Source organism: Acinonyx jubatus, chromosome A1 (genome assembly GCF_027475565.1).
Source record: "Acinonyx jubatus isolate Ajub_Pintada_27869175 chromosome A1, VMU_Ajub_asm_v1.0, whole genome shotgun sequence".
NCBI classification, from domain to species: Eukaryota; Metazoa; Chordata; class Mammalia; order Carnivora; family Felidae; genus Acinonyx; species Acinonyx jubatus.
In genome coordinates this window covers 170,735,338-170,753,562 of record NC_069380.1, presented here as the reverse complement: position 1 = coordinate 170,753,562, position 18,225 = coordinate 170,735,338, and the positions used below count along the sequence as shown (strand labels likewise).

General features: G+C 45.6%; 2 protein-coding genes across 10 annotated transcripts in view; one reads left to right on the top strand and one right to left on the bottom strand.

Annotated features, from left to right (window-relative positions):
- NSD1 (nuclear receptor binding SET domain protein 1) overlaps positions 1–14,689 on the top strand; it is a 146,059-nt gene extending 131,370 nt beyond the window's left edge. For all 8 annotated transcript variants that reach the window (XM_027035480.2, XM_027035525.2, XM_027035534.2 and 5 more), the window contains 5 exons: positions 288–404; positions 1,677–1,818; positions 4,634–4,740; positions 6,491–6,695; positions 8,292–14,689. In XM_027035480.2, the coding sequence (XP_026891281.1) occupies positions 288–404; positions 1,677–1,818; positions 4,634–4,740; positions 6,491–6,695; positions 8,292–9,922 (2,202 nt within the window). In that variant the 3' untranslated portion in view covers positions 9,923–14,689. The remainder of the gene's footprint in view (positions 1–287; positions 405–1,676; positions 1,819–4,633; positions 4,741–6,490; positions 6,696–8,291) is intronic.
- RAB24 (RAB24, member RAS oncogene family) lies at positions 11,466–18,160 on the bottom strand. 2 transcript variants are annotated; one of them, XM_015072734.3, is made up of 9 exons: positions 17,871–18,157; positions 17,641–17,789; positions 17,489–17,557; positions 17,207–17,285; positions 17,031–17,098; positions 16,855–16,954; positions 16,590–16,640; positions 16,388–16,450; positions 15,893–16,270 (listed from the first exon to the last, which is right to left on the bottom strand). In XM_015072734.3, the coding sequence occupies exons 2-9, from the start codon at positions 17,755–17,757 to the stop codon at positions 16,206–16,208; spliced, it is 612 nt and encodes a 203-aa protein (XP_014928220.1). In that variant the 5' UTR covers positions 17,758–17,789; positions 17,871–18,157; the 3' UTR covers positions 15,893–16,205. The 2 variants fall into 2 exon arrangements, with proteins under 2 accessions (XP_014928221.1, XP_014928220.1); XM_015072735.3 differs by lacking the exon at positions 15,893–16,270 and adding an exon at positions 11,466–13,272 and having other exon boundaries at positions 17,641–18,160.
- Between the last annotated feature and the right edge of the window lie 65 nt (positions 18,161–18,225).

The window sequence follows — 18,225 nt, the reverse complement described above, 5'->3', positions numbered from 1 at the left end:
ATTATAATGGAGCCCTAGTTTACTTACTTTCATCTTGGTTGATCTTCCTTGTCCAGTGTATCCCAGTCTTTCTCCTGGTAACCGTGATAGGAGTGGGGAGGTGGTTTTCATTGTCAAATAGTTGAAGCATCATATTTGTGTTTCGTGAATAATCCTTCGCTAAAGTGACTAGTTACGTGTACATGAACTTCTTTGGAGATTGTTATTTTCATTAATTTTTTAAAAAATAAGGTGTACCTGGAAACACAGTTGTGCTTTTTGCCATTAAGGGCTATTTCTTGTTCTAGGGTGAATTTGTGAATGAGTACGTGGGTGAGCTAATAGATGAAGAAGAATGCAGAGCTCGAATCCGTTATGCCCAAGAACATGATATCACTAATTTCTATATGCTTACCCTAGACAAAGTAAGTAATTTGTGTTACTTCCATTGTTATAAGATTGTGAAATTGATATTGTCCTAGTCATAGTGTTTGTAGGCATGGATTCACCACCCAAAATAGTGTCTTTCCCTTAAATTTATGGGGATTGCTTGGTCAAGGTTCTGGAGTAGCTCAGTTTGCCCATTTCTTGGTATACATTCATTGCCAGAGGCAACAAAGCTATTTGCTTTCTTTTTGAACTGTTTAATTTGGATATTATGTCTTTTAGTTTTTCCTATAGGATTAAAACTTGAAGCCAACAAAGTAATCATTCTTTTACCCTTTTGCTTTACAGATTGAGAAACTGATTTGTTAATATTTAGTACATTAAGAAGGTCTTAAAAATTGATTTTAGAACTCAGCTTCTGAACCCAACTCATCTTTCCAATTATAGGAATTTGCTGATGAGTTTCATTTCATCGGTGCCTAGAATTCTATTTGGGACTCATTCCTGATTCTAGCATCTTAGTGTGTTTATTTTCTGTGTATCAGATTCTTCCTTGTATCTGAATATTAGGGTCTGCCCAGCTCCCCACCCCCACCTCTTCCACTGGCTGTTACAACAGATTTCTTTCCTGGTGTGAAACTTTGTGAACATTTATCAAGTTGAACCCTTTGGTTAATGAGATCATCACCTCCAGATATTCACATCTTAGTTTGGGATGGGGTCACATTATCAGTATTAAAATCTGCTTAGGTGATTTTTTTTTTAAATTTTTTTAACTTTTATTTATTTTTGAGAGAGAGAGTGCAAGTAGGGGAGGGGCAGAAAGAGAGGGAGACACAGAATCTGAAGCAGGCTCCAGGTTCTGAGCTGTCAGCACAGAGCCTGACATGGGGCTCAAACCCACGAACTGTGAGATCATGACCTGAGCTGAAGCCAGACGCTTAACCAACTGACCCACCCAGGTGCCCCCTACTTAGGTGATGTCTAATGTGTAGCCAGGGTTCAGGACTACCTAATTGAGAGGATGGGACAAGCTGCTGCTTCTAAGACAGTGGTCCTAAACTTCAGCATGTATCATAATCATCTAGTAGGCTTGTTATAACACAGATTGCTGGGCCCCACCTAAAAGTTTCTGCTTTAGTATATCTGAGGTGCAGCCCAAGAATTTGCATTTCTAGCAAGTAACATATGTGGATTAGTGACTACACTTTGAGAACCACTCCTGGGAGAGTCAGATTTGACAAATAGGAATTCTAGCTTATTAAAATACACAGGAAGTGTCTAATGAGCAGCATCTTTTGGAATTCTAGGACCGAATCATTGACGCTGGTCCCAAAGGAAATTATGCTCGGTTCATGAATCATTGCTGCCAGCCCAACTGTGAAACACAGAAATGGTCTGTGAATGGAGATACCCGTGTTGGTCTTTTTGCCCTGAGTGACATAAAAGCAGGTAAGAATCAATTAAGGATTCTGGAGCTAAGAAAGGAATGTCAGGTTTGAGCATCTAAAAATTCCCATATGCCCCATAATCCCAAAATGAGGTTTGCAAATTCTTGAGGATATATAAAAGACTTACAGGTACCAGGTGGTACTTGGCTTGGAGTATTTTCTTGGTGGTGGTGGTATGGTAAAATATACATAACATAAAACTTCTCATTTAACCATTTTTTAATGTGTATAATTTTGTGGCATTAGATCCATTCATGTTTTTGTGCAACTAACACCTCCATCCATGTCTATAACCCTTTCATCTTCCCCAAGTGAAACTGTGCACCCATTAAATGCTAACCCCCATTTTCTCTCTCCTCAGCCCCTGGCACCACTGCCAGACACTGTTCCAAGCATATTATATTTAATCCTTGCAAAAATGCAAGGTATATGGTATACCTATGTTACTTGAATTCTTAAGTCTGGCACTTCTAACCACCCTGGAGGAGTGTCCTGTGTATTAATTACTCAAATGTTAGCCACATGACTTTAGTTCTTAAATCTCTCCTGACTGCTTTCAGTACATTTGTACTTGGAACTTTATAGTCTTTATCCCTGGGGGTAGATTCCTCTACCAACCTGGCGCAAGTTTTTCTTCTCTTTTCTCCCATATTCACTTAGCTCAAGTAGCATGGTGTGGGAATTCACAGACCTTGTTCTTGTTCTCACTTGACTTCCAGTCTGCATGGGTGGGATGAGGGGAATGAGACAGAATGTGCTCAGTATTATGTGGAGTGTCTGTGGGAGCTGCAGCCTTGGCAGGTAGAGTCTGAACTTTTCAGCTTGCTCTCCTTATCTCATTCAGCTTCGTGGATTCTTCACATACCTGTTATACTTTCTGTCTACTACATGTATCATACTCCTTGTTATCTTTTCTCCATCGCCCTTTGCCATCCCCTAAGTGCAGACCTCTCAAGGATTATTGTATATTGGACTCTTTTCTAGAAACGTATGAGTCTTTCTTTTATGTGTACCGGTACCTTCTGATTTATCCTCTGTGCAGTATGTTTATATAGTGGATGGTGGGTAAGCAGCAGGTTATGTCAAGTATCCTGCTATCTTCAACTTTGTATATATATGGTTGAGCTGCTTTATAAGTGCATTAAATTAATAAAAATTCAGTTATATAGTTATAAATTGTGTAATAAGAATGGAATTGTATGAATAGAGTTGTCTATCATTCAGTGCGGTATTTCACAGTGGGTGTGAGAGGGGAGACATAACCCTGATGTTATCTGGGTCAGTCTCAGTTCCTGTAAGCTCCTTACATTGTGAACCTCACCAGGCCATGAGTGATTCGAACCATTTGGACCCCTAAATGTAAGGCAACTGCTTTATAATTTGCTTAGCCAAATAAGCAAATAATGATCTATATTAATTCAATATTAGATGAAAAACTATATGTATTGGTTAGTCTCACTGATGGAAGATAGGTCAGTCTGCAATGGGAAATCTTCCTAAGATTTGATAATTTTGACCTAATGATTATCATTTTATATGTTAATGGTGAACCATTACCCCCACCCAGAAATAATCTCTTTTGCATACATATAATTATTTTGTTAGGCTTTCCCTAATGTGCTTTGAATTTGAATGTTGGTGTGTTTTCTTTGCTCTTTGCTCTGATAAAATGCACTTTTGACAGAAAGGGGACAATTTGTATCTTAAATCTGTACATCTTTGTTTTTTGTTTTTTTTTTTTAATTGTTTTAGCTCATGTATTTATTTTGAGAGAGAGAGAGTGCCTGTGAACCAAGGAGAGGGAGGGAGGGAGGGAGGCGCAGACTCCTCACCATCTGCACAGAGCCTAATGTGGAGCATGAATTCACGAACCACGATGTCATGATCTGAGCCAAAATGAGTCAGACCCTCAACCGACTGCGCCAACTAAGGAGCCCCTGTACATCTCTTTTTAAAGTTTACAAATTACTGCTATGTGCATTATGCCAAATTTTCTAAACAAGCTTGTGAGATTATTGTTGTTTCTTCATTTAACAAATGTACTCAGGGCTCAGATCACCCAGCTAGATTGTGGTAACAGGGATTTAAAGCCAGACCTTAGGTCTGTGGTATAGAGTTCTCTGGCATTACTCTGTATTGAGATGTCTCTCTTACTTAAGTTCTGCCAGGTTTGGCACAGAACAACAGGTGTTTTCTTCATACTTGCATTCCTAGTGCCTAGCAAATCACTGTATACAATGAGTTGTTGTTTGTTAGGTTTTGGTAATGAATTAATATATTTAGAATCTGAATGGGTTAGAAAACAAACAACTTGGGATAATTAACATCTCTGTAGTAAAGGCTATTTTAAATACTAAGTTGCTGAGCCATTTATGTTTTTCTGTTATTAAGTGTATTTGCTGATTAATAATTTTACAGGATTAGAATTTATTAATATAGTGGTGTTAGAGTTAATAAATCCCTTCCTACCCTCCCAAAGTTTTGTTCTCTAATAAGTCAGTATCCTTTATGATTAATACAGAAATAATGTAATTAGGGGTACCTGGGTGGCTCAGTCAATTAAGCATCCCAGCTTCAGCTCAGGTTATGGTCTTGCAGTTTGTGCATTTCAGCCCTGCATCAGGCCATGTGCTGACAGCTTGGAGCCTGGAGCCTGCTTCAGATTCTGTGTCTCCCTCTCTCTCTGTCTCCACCCCGTGCTTGCTTGTGTGCTCGCTCGGTCTCTCAAAAATAAACAAATATTAAAAAAAAATTTTTTTAAAGAAATAAGGTAATCAAAGCCATAGATGTTAATATATTCATGGTCTTTTATGCAGGCACTGAACTTACCTTCAACTACAACCTAGAATGTCTTGGGAATGGAAAGACTGTTTGCAAATGTGGAGCCCCAAACTGCAGTGGCTTTTTGGGTGTAAGGCCAAAGGTACCTTCCAAACGTTTCCATCGGGAATAATGGTGTGGTCCTCCCTCCCTAACCAGTGGCACGGCTGACTCTTTAAGATGTCTCTTTGGAATTAAAACATTGGGGTCTGGCACTTAAATAAGCATTCTGATGATCAGTTTGGTTATACAAGAGCTGATCTTTGGGTATTGTTGATGTGTTTTAAGCAGTCTGACTTCTAATTGGTGATACCTTTCTAGCTAAAAAAGCTGTAAAAAAAGAATCCGTAAAGTAGGTTACTTTCCATGTCTTTATTGGTCTCAGCTAATCTCACTTACATTTCCTAATAAGCTTCTTACATTCTTAGTGTCTGTGTCTCCCTCTCTCTCTGTTTTAAAGCTATCAAAAAATCCAATATTGAATTTAAGATTCTAAATGTAGTATAACACTGTAGATAAACATAGGACCCTTAATCTTTTCATCTTAACAAAGTATAAATATTGTTGTGTCTTACTTCCTGGGTTTTTATGTGCATTTTAACTGATCTACAATTCTGTAAATGTAAAGAATTGCTTGCAAGTCTGTATCTTAAATACTATAAAATTTTTTTCCTTGCTGTTACATCGTCTTCTTAACTATCATCTTTAGTGACTGTTAAATTTTTTACATAATGGATGGACCATAATAGATGAACATGCGTCTAGATTTCTCTATCATAAGTTACAGTACATTGAAAATTGAAGTTTAATTTTGATGAAGAGTAAACTACACAAGGACTCCAATTGGGTATTTCCTATTATGCTTTTTTGATTACAGAAGTCAATATTAAGAACTGAAAAATGCAAATTAGCATAGAAACCAATAACTAAAGGGGTTCAAAAACACATGAAGATGATGAACACCCACAAAATATTCTTTTATTAAATAACAAAATTATCTTTATTTTTTTTTTCATTAGTCAGTTGGTTAAATGGTCTTGTTTCTTAAAGGTGTCCAGTTGATTTATTCCCTATATATCAAATAATAACTATGTTTAACGCAAGTGTAAAGGTGTTACATTCACTAGGGATATCAGTTTCTGCATCCTTAACATCTGTGTAACATTTCACACATGAATCAGTGAGAAAGAATTTTGAGAGAAGTTTAGAAATGGGAGATCACTGTGAGATAGTAATAAGTTGAATTGATCCTGCATGTTTCTAATCTAACATAAATAATGCGATGAAAACCATGGGGTTTGGTAAGCAAGTGTGGGCTGCAGGGAACACAGAGGAGACGTGCTGGCTGCACCAGGGTCTGTCTTGGGGAGTAGTGGACATGGATCTAATTTGACATAGATGAAGGCATATAGCTTGTTGAGGGCAAGGATAATGAATTAGTTTTCTGTGTCTTCCTAGCATGTGACTCTTACTAAAGTGCTCAGTGAAGGGTTGTTGAATAAATTAAGAAATCTGTATGCATACACACACATACATACCCAAACATAAAAATAAAACTTACAAAAGGGGAACCTTTAATACCAGCCTTATATGTTAACAAAAAAGTTTATTTCTCTTATTTCATGCAGGTGGCAGGAGTAGTTCATAGAAAAGTTAGAATTAATGCAACTATTTATTGGGTACCTATGATGTGCCAGGTGCCTTTCCTGTATTTTCTCTTATCTTTACAACAGTCTATGAGGATTGTCTCTTCCCAGAGGAGAGACTGAGGCTCAGAGAGAATAGTTAACCTGGTCAAGATCATACAACTAATGTATCGACAGAATGCTGACTGCTCAATATCTGACCTCTAGAATCAACCCATTGCCACGGAAGAAAAGTCAAAGAAATTCAAGAAGAAGCAACAGGGGAAGCGCAGGACCCAGGGTGAAATCACAAAGGAAAGAGAGGATGAGTGTTTCAGCTGTGGGGATGCTGGCCAGCTCGTCTCTTGCAAGAAGCCAGGCTGCCCAAAAGTTTACCACGCTGACTGTCTCAATCTAACCAAGCGACCAGCAGGTTGGTGCTAAAATCCATTTAGGGTGCTCTTTGTTCTCTGCCGTAATTGTAACAGCCCCTTGGTCTTCCCAAGCATAGCGTTGAGGGGGTATGGTTCATGTTCTCATTCTGGAAATAAATGACAATAAAGGCTTGGAATCCTCGGTTACAGAGAAGCGAACAGAAGCTTACTCATTATATGTGAAGCACTTTATTTACAATTTATGTTATTTTATCCTCCCAGCAACCCATAAAGATGAGACCTTTTCACCTTCCCATGATGCAGATGAGGAAACTGAGAGTCCAGTTTGGTGAGATGAATTGTCACAATAGAGCATATAGATGGAGGAGCTGGATTGAAAGCCAGGTTTTCTGACCTCAAGGCCACTAAACCATGTTTCCTTTCTAAAGAAAGAGAGGTTAAGACAGCATAGAGTTTGGGGTTATTCCAGTCAGTGAGTTGTGGACTAGACACCCTTTTAGCCCCCCTCACCTACACCCCTCTGAAGGAGAGTCAACTGTATCAGCTAACGCGTGAGAGAGCTGCTTAGGCAGACAGTGTCTGGGAATTGGTAGCTGGAGAAGCCACTAACTTTTGAGCAGTTACTTGGAGTTAGAAGAGTTTTGAGGGACTTGGATATGTGGTCTGTTTTTGATGACAGAGGTATGAAAGCAGTACGGAGCCACTCCCAGTGAGATTATATGTCACTAGTGGCCTGCTTCCAGGAATTGCAGAAAGAGAAGAATTTTAGGGTGAGAGTGAGAGGAGTTTGTCTCTGAACTAGCTTTCCTTCAGTGTACAGTTGCTAGGGTAATGAAATCATATAAATGGAGGTAGTGTGAGGGCAAGGCCACAACATGACCTGTCAGCGCCAGGAAATAGAAATGGAGAATCGTTTCAAAATCAATAACTCAAGATTATAGCTGGCACAGGCCACAGTAGAACTGATCTTGCCTATGAGCCAGGAGTCAGGGCTAGCATAGTTTATTTGAAAACTATGAGCCGAGGCAGAAACACTGTCCATGACAGAGACTCTCAGGTGTCATGAAATGGGGGCAAATAGATGGTAAGTAAAGGTCTTTTCCACTGGTTCTGTGTGCACAGTATAGGTAAAGTTTGTGCTGGTTTCAAGGCTTAAAACTGAGCAAAGGAAAATCTGTTCCCATTTTTCACAGTTGTGTATCAGTTCCCTATTCCTAAATATAACCAAATAAGCAGAAGTTTAAATAATTGAGATTATCCCCTTAGAGTTGAATATTTTAAAGGCTATATAAGACAAATGGAGTTTGCAAACCTGTGAAAGTACTATCTTCACATTCTATCTAAAGGGACATTTGGGTTTTTTCCCCCTTGATAGAAATAGTCATAGTAATAAGAAATTACCTCTGCTTGTATATTTAGTTGATACTTACTTGCTACTTGGTACTTGGCTTTTATTTTTATGTGTTGTACAGGAGAATCTGAGCTTCTGGGGCAAGGGGAGGTATTGGATGAGTGACCTGATCTGCAGAAGGTGGCAGTTTGAAATCACTCCTTTGACCCAGGCTCAGAGCCATGGCCCATTTCATGTACCTTGCTTATTTTCCTAAGGGTTTGTTTCACATCTGTGTTTTCAGGGAAATGGGAGTGTCCTTGGCATCAGTGTGACATCTGTGGGAAGGAAGCAGCCTCCTTCTGTGAGATGTGTCCCAGTTCCTTTTGTAAGCAGCATCGGGAAGGGATGCTCTTCATCTCCAAGTTGGATGGGCGTTTGTCTTGTACTGAGCATGACCCCTGCGGGCCCAACCCTCTGGAACCTGGGGAGATCCGTGAGTATGTGCCTCCCCCAGTACCGCTGCCTCCAGGCCCAGGCACTCACCTGGCAGAGCATTCATCAGGAGTGGCTGCTCAGGGGCCCAAGATGTTGGATAAGCTGCCTGCTGACACCAACCAGACACTGTCACTGTCCAAAAAAGCTCTGGCAGGAACTTGTCAGAGGCCACCGCTGCCTGAAAGACCTCCTGACAGAACTGACTCCAGGCCCCAGCCTGTAGATAGGGTCAGGGACCTTGCTGGGTCGGGGACCAAACCCCAATCCTTGGTATCCAGCCAGAAGCCACTGGACAGGCCACCTGCAGTGGCAGGACCAAGACCCCAACTATCTGACAAACCCTCTCCAGTGACCAGCATAAGCTCCTCACCCTCAGTCAGGTCCCAACCACTGGAAAGACCTCTGGGGACAGCTGACCCAAGGCTGGATAAATCCATAGGTGCTGCCAGCCCAAGGCCCCAGTCACTGGAGAAAGCCCCAGTCCCTACTGGTCTAAGACTTCCACCTCCAGACAGACTGCTAGTCACCAGTGGTCCCAAACCCCAGACTTCAGACAGGCCCCCAGACAAATCCCATGCTTCTTTGTCCCAGAGACTCCCACCTCCTGACAAAGTACTATCAGCTGTGGTCCAGACCCTGGTAGCTAAAGAAAAAGCACTGAGGCCCGTGGACCAGAATACTCAGTCAAAAAATAGAGCTGCTTTGGTAATGGATCTCATGGACCTAACTCCTCACCAGAAAGAACGGGCTGCTTCACCTCATGAGGTCACATCACAGATTGATGAGAAGATGCCGGTGTTGGAATCAAGCTCATGGACTGCCAGCAAAGGTCTAGGGCAGATGCCGAGAGCTGTAGAGAGAGGCAGTGTGGCAGATCCTATCCTGCAGCCACCAGGGAAAGCAGCAGTCCCTTCGGAGCACCCCTGGCAAGCGGTTAAATCACTCACCCAGGCCAGACTTCTCTCTCAGGCTCCTGCCAAGGCTTTTTTATATGAGCCAACAACTCCGGCCTCAGGAAGAGCATCTGCGGGGATGGAGCAGACACCAGGGCCTCCCAGTCAAGCACCGGGCCTGGTGAAGCAGGTGAAGCAGATGGCTGGAGGCCAGCAACTACCTGGACTTGCTGCCAAGAATGGGCAATCCTTCAGGCCTCTTGGGAAGGCCCCATCCTCCCTCTGTACTGAAGAGAAGAAGTTGGCAACCGCAGAGCAGAGTCCCTGGGCCCTGGGAAAGGCCTCACCAGGGCCAGGGCTCTGGCCCATAGTGGCTGGACAGACAATATCACCGTCTTGCTGGTCCTCTGGGAGCACACAGACATTGGCACAGACTTGCTGGTCTCTTGGAAGAGGGCAAGACCCTAAACCAGAGCAAAATACACTTCCAGCTCTTAACCAGGCTCCTTCCAGTCACAAGTGTGCAGAGTCAGAACAGAAATAATACGAGTAAATGTCACATAACCAGACCAGCTGCCCCAGGGTTCTTGGGGAAGGGAAATCATCTTTCTTTTCCCCTCTTAAAAAAACAGACCCCAACACTTTCCCACTGTTATTCTTTCCTTATATCCCAACACTCAGAACTCTTGTGACATTAGCCAGTGGGGGCATGTGGTTGTGTAAACCATGTATGGAAATCCAAGTGGGCCCCAACCAAGGAGACAGACAGACTTGGGTCTTTTTCCTCCAACCTTTACACATGGTAACTTGAAATAAAAAGTCCACTCTGGAGTCAAGCATGGGATTCAATTCCACTGGTTAGGTTGGAAGCTAGAGGGGCTCTCGAAGCTATTTCTCGAGTTCTACGGAGCCCCATTGAGGGCCCTGATGAACACTTGGGAGGAACTGACATCTATTCATATCAGTGGTGATTTCTTGAGCATTCACATGTGCTAGGCCAGGTGCTAGTCACTGACAGGAGATACAGAGATAAAGAAGACCTGATCCCTGTGAGCCTAACATGCCTGCCTGGGTTCCCAGGCTGTTTTCACGAACCTTTGACCAGGAAATAACAGGAAGTTCTGAGGGGCCCTGGGGCTCCACAGACTCATTTTGTAATGTCCTCTGTGGCCCCAGAAGTGGTTGTGTTGAGTAAGTGTCTCCTGGTTGAGTGTGCACATTTATGCACACACCCTTATGTGGAGGTCTCCTCTACAGGTGAGAGGGGGTTGCATCAAGGCCAAGTGGAGCTGTTGGCTGGGCAGAATCTAAAGATCTGTCCTTGGCAGAGTAGCTGGTTGTGGGGGCTGAGCTCTACAAGGACGTAGCTTTCCCAGAGTATAAGAAGGCAATTGGCAAGCTTACCTTTCTCTTCTACTGATTTTCCTCCTTTTACATCAACCCACCCCATGCCTGCCCCCCAAACACTCAGGTGCTTTCAGATTTCAGAGTCGGGCAGTGGACATAGGGAATCTCTGGCAAGCTCTGGGCTAGATCTACCGCCGGCTCAGGGAGAGTGCCAGATCCTGATAGAAAACTACTTCTCTTTTGATCCTTTGCCCTCCTACCTGAATGGAGGGAGTCCTCTCCTTCACTGGTAGATTCTACCACCCTATCCCTGAGAATTGCTGTGTTCTATATTGAGAGCACCTGCCTGCTGACTTAGTTCAAAGGCAAGCCAGAACCCTTCCCCTATGACTGGCAAGATATGGTGTTTAGAGCAATGTCCAGTCTGAGAGATGATTCCTCATAACTGCTGATTATCTGTTACTGCTGCCCTGAGCTGGGGCCCAAGGGCTGGGAAATCTGTTGGTGCTACCCTGCCCTACTATTCACCCAGCTCACCAACTGCCAACAGGAAGTGCTGTTTGGCCAGTTCCTTCCCATTCACTCACTCCTCCTTTGTCCCTAGACCAAACGTTTACCTCTCTGCTTTGCCAACTTAGCCAGCAGCTTTAGCCAACAGGCCATCTCCTGGCCCAAATGTCTCCCGGCCATTCTGTCTCAGTTATGGCTTTTACACCCTCAACAGGATTCTGTATTTTGTCCCAATTTCCTCCTCCTAAGTTCCTATTGAGGTTACCCATATCATTTCTAAGGAGGGAACAATAGTTACAGAAGCATTTGCGCTTTATATAAAGATTAAAAGAAGAATTTGCATCTATTTCCCAAAGTCTGTCTCGGGATGAGACACTTGAACTCAGGCAGAGGTACGAGGCTGGGCAGGGCTGTCCCAAGTTTAGGGGCATACCTCTGCATCTCAGACCTCGGAATCTCCTCTGTAAATTCCACCTGCCTAGTTCTCCCCTTTTCATCCTCTCTTCCCACATCATGAGAGAGGAAATGCTCTTTATTCAAAAGGAAGAGAAAACAAAGCATCTTATTTTCTTTTAAAAAAAATTTTAAACCATGGAAAAGATATTTTTAAAGAAATCCACCCAGAACATTAAAGTTCACTATATTAAGTATTTATCATGTGTGAGAATAATAAGTATATAACTGCAGCTAGTAGGTCCTTTTCCCTAATCTCTTAGGCTGTTTGAGTAGGGTTTGCTTGGTGCCAGTCCTGTGCCCTTTTCTCTCCTGTCATCAGTAGTTGTGGTGATCAGAAAAAGATATTCGCACTGCACTGTCAGAATCTCCTTTCACTATGTTGTGTGTTAAATTACCGTAGCTCTTTGTTTCATGAAATAAACTGTGAATTTGGGGGGGGGCGGGGTATGTGCAGGCTATGTAAAAAAATTTTAAGTGGAGAAGTTTGATCCTTAAATAGCTTCTCTGAAGTAGGCTTTGGTAGGTAATTGACTTGACAGCCGCTCTAGGACAAGGAGTTAAGGGAAAGGTGGGCCATGATTGGCCACTTTGTGATTTTGTTTTGGTTCTTTCCATTCTCCACCATTTACTGGAAACTTCCTTCCAGACTTGCCTGGGAAAACAACTTTTGAGTTGTGCTTGGTTTGGGGTGGGGGATGGTGGCAGTTCTTTATCTAAATGGATGGACAGCCAGGCTTTTGTGAGGGTTACTGAAAGACTCTTAGGTGGAATGGAAACTAGAAATTGAGCTATCAGGCCCACTGATAGCAGCATCTGATACCAGATTGTTAACATCATGAAAGCAGTCACCATACAATTAGAAGCAGAGTTAGAAGGACTGGACTGTTGGGAAATTGAGACCCTTGCATGAAGGACAGTGGTGAGGGAGTGACCTTGCCAGCCCTTGGGGACTCTCCTGGAGTCTTTTACTGAGACCTTTTTTCCAGAGGGCGTGAATTGGCAGTTAAAAGGAAAGCTTTTCTCTTAGAAACTCCTGATCTTTGTGCAGGATGGTATTTTGGTATTTGGCCAAGGGCCTGGAAATCAGGATCTCAAGAGCGTCTGCCTCTAAGCCAGTCCTCAGGAAATGTTTCAGAGGGGGAAGCCGTGGCTGGCTTCCATAGGTAGCTAAAGAACCAATATGTCTCCTAGCCCTGTTAAGTCAGAAAAACTGTTGAAATTTGAATTCAAAGCCTCATTTGCTTCTCCTGGAGCAAACCCATTGTAATAGCAAAATAGCTGTCATTGCTACAGAAGCATCCCAGGTTTTTAAATGTCTGCTTCCCCCTGAAGTTACTGAGTTTGAGGTGATTTAAATCACTGTGTTGATCCTCTAATGAAAAACTACCAAATCTGCATCTTTAGCATTGATGGAAATAATTATTTTATCTTCACATTCTCTACCCCACACTACAGTCAGGGCACGAAGTGCATCAGCGATCCTTTTCCAGGCTCAGCAGCATCTACTTACTGGAGCTGGACTCCCAGGTCACATCATGAGAACAGAATGGCAGGAAGGAAGTCTGGTCCTGGCAGCTTCCCCTGTGGAGAGGAATCAGGAAAGCACTAAATGTGGATGGATTTTGCCCTCAGCTCTTAGAAAGTGGGTTTTCTCCTAAGGCTTTTTGGGGGATATTGTCATCCTCTTGGGGTTTGTCAGCCAGGAGGTCAGAGTGACCCAGTGTCCTAACCTGAGATCATGACAAGAAAGGAGCTGCCACAGCCCCTTTTCCTGCTGAATAATGCTTGGGCTGCTTCATGTGCTAGACATTCCAGATCACTTAGAGCTAGGTAGCTGCTGCATGAGACTTTCGTTGGCTACAGCCAGTGAGCTCTCAGCTGAGCTTCCTAGGGCCAGTGCAGCAGGGCCAGAGGTTGCTGTAGTACAATTGAAATAAGAATAGATAATTGCTTTGAACACACACAAAAAAATGTAATGATGGTGCTAATTTTCTGGTATAAATAAGCACTGCCAAGGGGTGAGGGACTGGTGACTTGAGAAACCCGGGTTCCTGTTTGGGAGGAAGAAATTTCATGTGGAATGGTTTCTTTGAGGCTCTATTAGAGAAGGCAGAGCCTCAGTGAATCCTGCACCCAACCCTGGAGTGGTTCAGCGCAGTCCTAAATGGAAGAGATGCTGTATCCAGACGAGGGTGGTCATTGAGTTTCTCAGGGCTGGTGTCACCTTGTCACCTGGTGTAGCCTCCGTCCACACTGCCTAGGACAGGTTGGTAGAGAGCTCCTACTGTGGGGTTCTCCTTCGGTTACCTTCTGCCCCTCTCTACCTCTTCCACTCTCATGGGAGCACCTCTATTGCTTATGAAGACTAAGGGTAATATTTCTTAAGGAGGTGGAAAGAGTTTATTTTAATTAGAAATCCACCGCCTGAGAAGAAATGTTTCCTACCAGCATAAGCAAAATCATGTTAAACTCTTACATGGTCCCTTCTCTGGAGCTGCTTTCCCATGGCTTTCAAAACTTCAGGCTATTGAGGGGCTTCAGGTGTAACACGCTGGAAGTCCAGTAAAGCTTTGTGGACAGGAGATGAGCCCAGGGAGTAGGAGCAGAAGTGAATGGTCCTGGTGCTTTAAACTTCCAGGGGAGGGGCAGAGAACAGGCGGTCTCCAGGTCCAAGGTGGGTGCTGCCTGTGTGTGCATGTAGAGGAGTGTGTTGAAGATGGATGAGTGCAGCACACAGGAGCTCATGGAAGAGCAGCTAAGTCTTGGCAAAGAAACAAGCTGACAATAGAGATCTCTATATTTTTAAGAAAGGGGTGTGGGGGGGTGTCGGCTGAGGTCCATCACTGGTCTTTTGCCCCCTCTCCCCCATAGATGGTCAGCTGTAAGTGAAACTCTTAGTGAAAAAGAGGGGAGCCCTGTAGGAGTCCCCCATAAACATGTACTGTAATTCTTTGTATATAGAAAAATTACTGTAAAGTAAAGTTTAACTTTACTCTTATGGCCCTTGCCCTGTGTTTTGTTTGTTGTCCGTGGGGAGATGTAGCTTTAACAGGAGGGAGGATGTGTTTGGGTGAGAGCAGAACCAGCCCCTGAGATAGTTCCCAGGTCCGGGACTTGGTGGAGGTGAGCCTCTCCTCTAAGCATCTCCCAGGAGTTGTGTGGGTTTTCTCCCTGCAGCCACCATCTGCCAGAATGTTTTTCACTTCCTTTGGGAATGGCTGGTGTCTGTTTTAGCCCCTATACAGGAAGCTTCCATTACCCATAAAGGAAGGGTATTTTGAGGAATTGGTTTTAAAAAGGGAAGTGGAACCATAGTACTTTCTGAGTGTGAGTCTGGCCATTCTAGCCAGGTTTTTAGTTCTTCAGAGATAGGTGCTAGGCACTGTAGAAGACCTGGCCCAGGCCTCCCATACTAGGAAGAACTGCCATATGCTTTTTAGTTGAAGAGGAAGCATCAGCCCTGTGTACAGTAATGCCTGATACTTCTAAGGCCCAAAAATATACTTTGAGGGAATCTTGGGAGTCTGTCTCTCCTTCTGACCTAGTCCTGAACTTCCTACCCCTTCAGCACAAAGCCCTGGGGCGGGGGGTGGGGGGGTAGCGTGAGAAGACAAGCATTCAGTCCTAGAGTTACTTTTTGCTCTGGATCTTCAGCATCCTGAACTGGGTGATGGTCACCTCATTTTACGGGTGAGAAACTCAGGCTGAGTTCAGGTCCCTTTTCTGTTGATAGCTGAACTGGATCCCAGTCTGGATCTAAAAGACCTTTCTGTCTTGCAGAATGTAGGATTCTTCTTCCATTAAACCACATTGTAAGATACTGCTGAGAAGCTTAGGATCTGAGCCACAGACATGACTCATGGACCTAGACATGACAGTAGTGGTAGAACCAGCCAGTCTGAGGTAGGAGTACTTGACCCTTTGATATCTGGACACCATTTAAACCTTGCTCTTCTCGACACCACGATGGAATCGTGAGCTTTGCATTGCCCCAGCCACAACCTCTCACCTATCTTTGTCTCCCCTAAAGAACAGGAAAAAGCCCTTTTGTTTCTCTATTATCTCAGCTGCATCCCTGGGGTGAAGTTACTTGGTTTCCAAAAGAGTAAGAGCTGGTAGGAGCCTTAATATAGGAAGTTAGGACAGCCAGGTGGTCCCAGAAAGAACTAGGTGTCTTGGCACAGCAGGGAGAGGGGCTGAGTGTGATTCACAGTGCATTGATTTTATTTACAAATCAGAAGCCACTTAAATAATCTGAAGACACAAGTGCTGTCCAGGGCAGGAGCCTGGGTCCAAATAAGCCTTTACCCTCCTCGTGCCCATCAGTCAGACCAATGCTGCCTCCATTCCATGGGCCAGCACAGGCAGGTGCCACCCCTGCTGCCATGGGGACTGGGGGTAGCTCAGAGAGTTGACCACTCAACCCCAGATGAGAGCTAGGTCTAGCTCTTCTGGGGGAATCCCTTTAATATCCCCTTCAGCCCCCCAGGCCAGGTGAGCTGAGCGGTGGTGACTCAGTGATGACAACAGCTGTAGAAGTAGGGGTTTGCCTTCTGGCCCAGGTCCACGCCCTTGTCCTCTGTCAAAGAGAGGTGGCAACTTAGCACCGTTCTGTTTGGGGATCAGGTAACTTGTGAAGGGGGCAAGATGCAGCGGGCCTAGAGGAAGTCTCCAGAGAGGCTGGGGAAGCACACACCTGTCATCACCTGGAAGGCAGCCACACTGACGTAATCCTCTGCCACTTTCTGGAAGAGCTCGTCTGGCAGGAAAAAGGACAAGTCAGTGAGGGCTCAAAGCCAGTAACCCTGGAATCACCCAATAACCCAGCCCTCTAGGCTCTTCTCTGCCGCCTCTGGTGCCCCTGCCTGTTCTGCTGTGAGGCCCAGGACAGCACTCACCCACACTCTGGCCTGTCTTGCTGGATGTTTCAAAGAGCTGAGCTTTGATATCTGTAAGGAGAAATGACTAAAGCCTCCTACCTGAGAATCAGGTGGACAAAAAGGGGAAGGCTAGCAATTCAGGGAATCTTAATGGACCCCACACATTCAGGGAGGCCAGAAGACTTTCCCAAGGGATCTTGCCATGGCAGCTAAGGCAGTCCCTATTTTATGATCCACCCAAGCAGCCACTTCCCCCACCCCCAGAGAGCTGAGGAATAGCTACTGTCTGCATAGTCCTGGACGTCGTGGAAGTCCACACGTCGACGCCGCCTGTCCTCCTCCAGCAGATCACTCTTGGTGCCGCACAGGTAGATCTGACAGCCCTGGAGCAGAAGGCAAGGTCAGGGTCACTCCCATGGACCACCAGCCTCTGGTCCTCTGGTGAGGTCTGGCACTTACCTCCTCTAGGTTGCGCAGTTCCTTCACCCAGAACTTTGCCCGCTCAAAGCTGCTGCTGTCCGTCAGGTCTTGATGTGGGACGCACAGGAAACACAGCAAGGGTCAGGGGCTGTTCTCTAAGGCCGGCCTGACACCCAACCCTTCTTGTTTGAGGAACAGGCCAGAGCCTCTCTTACCATAGCAGACGATGGCAGCCTTGGCACCCCGGTAGTAGATTCGGCTCATCGCCTCGTAGCGCTCAGAGCCTGCTGTGTCCTGAAGGGCAGGGGGCGGCTCAGCCCGGGCCTGAGTTACTGAGCTACTCCCCAAGACTGCAAACTACTATCACGTCCTTCAGACCCCTATTTTTAAACTGGGGTTTAGAGAACGGCCTCTAAGAGACAAGTCAGTCAGTAATAGGAGAACCTAAGCCTCCTCAGGATTGGGTGATCTCAGGACTACTCGCCCAGGGGACTTACCCAAATACCTAAAGTCACCGTCCGGTCTCCAACGGACATCACCTTGGCCACGAAGGCGGCCCCGATGGTCTGCAATCAGGGGGAAGCGATCAGGGCCGCGGGTGCTGGTCAGCTCCCTCCCACTCGTGCCCGGCCCCGCGGAGCGCACTCACGTTCTGATAGGGCCCCACCAGGAAGCGGTCGTGCACGTATCGTTCCACCAGGCTCGTCTTGCCCACGTACTCCTTGCCCAGCATCACCACCTTGACGTCCACGCGCTGCCCGCTCATGCTCCCGGGGCCGCCTCACCCGCGTCAGGGTCCTGAGCGGGGGCGGAGGCAAACCCGGATCTCCGCTCAGGCAGGCAGCGCCCAAACCTCGGTCCCCGACCCCAGGCACCAACCTACGACTGGAGACACTGCGTCGGCTCGGCCTCCGGCAGTGCCCCCGTCTGCCCCGTTCTCTGGCCCCAGGCGCGGATCCTCCTTCGAAGTCCCCCCAGGACTCGGGGCGGCCTGAGAGCGCGCGCGGCAGCGCCCTTAACGGCGCCGCACGCCGCACGCCACCGCCCAGCTCGTTTGCTGGGCTTAGGCGTCGTTCCCGCACGGATTCCCCACGGAACCTGGGGCCCTTTCAACCTGGGTCAGACCCGCAGCTCCGCGACTCCCGCCGGGGAGGGGGAGGGGTGAGGAGGGAGGGGCGGGGCCGCGGGATCACGTGTGCGGGCGCCGGAAGTGGTGCGTATTGCGCGGATGCGC

What these genes read in the sequence shown, in the direction of transcription:
- RAB24 (XM_015072734.3), bottom strand. Translation starts at nt 17,757, where the DNA reads ATGAGCGGGCAGCGCGTGGACGTCAAGGTGGTGATGCTGGGCAAGGAG. An exon ending in GGCTGCCATCGTCTGCTATG is followed by an intron (nt 17,099 to 17,206) that starts GTAAGAGAGGCT and finishes TCCCACATCAAG; the next exon opens with ACCTGACGGACAGCAGCAGC. An exon ending in CAAGACAGGCCAGAGTGTGG is followed by an intron (nt 16,451 to 16,589) that starts GTGAGTGCTGTC and finishes TTTTCCTGCCAG; the next exon opens with ACGAGCTCTTCCAGAAAGTG.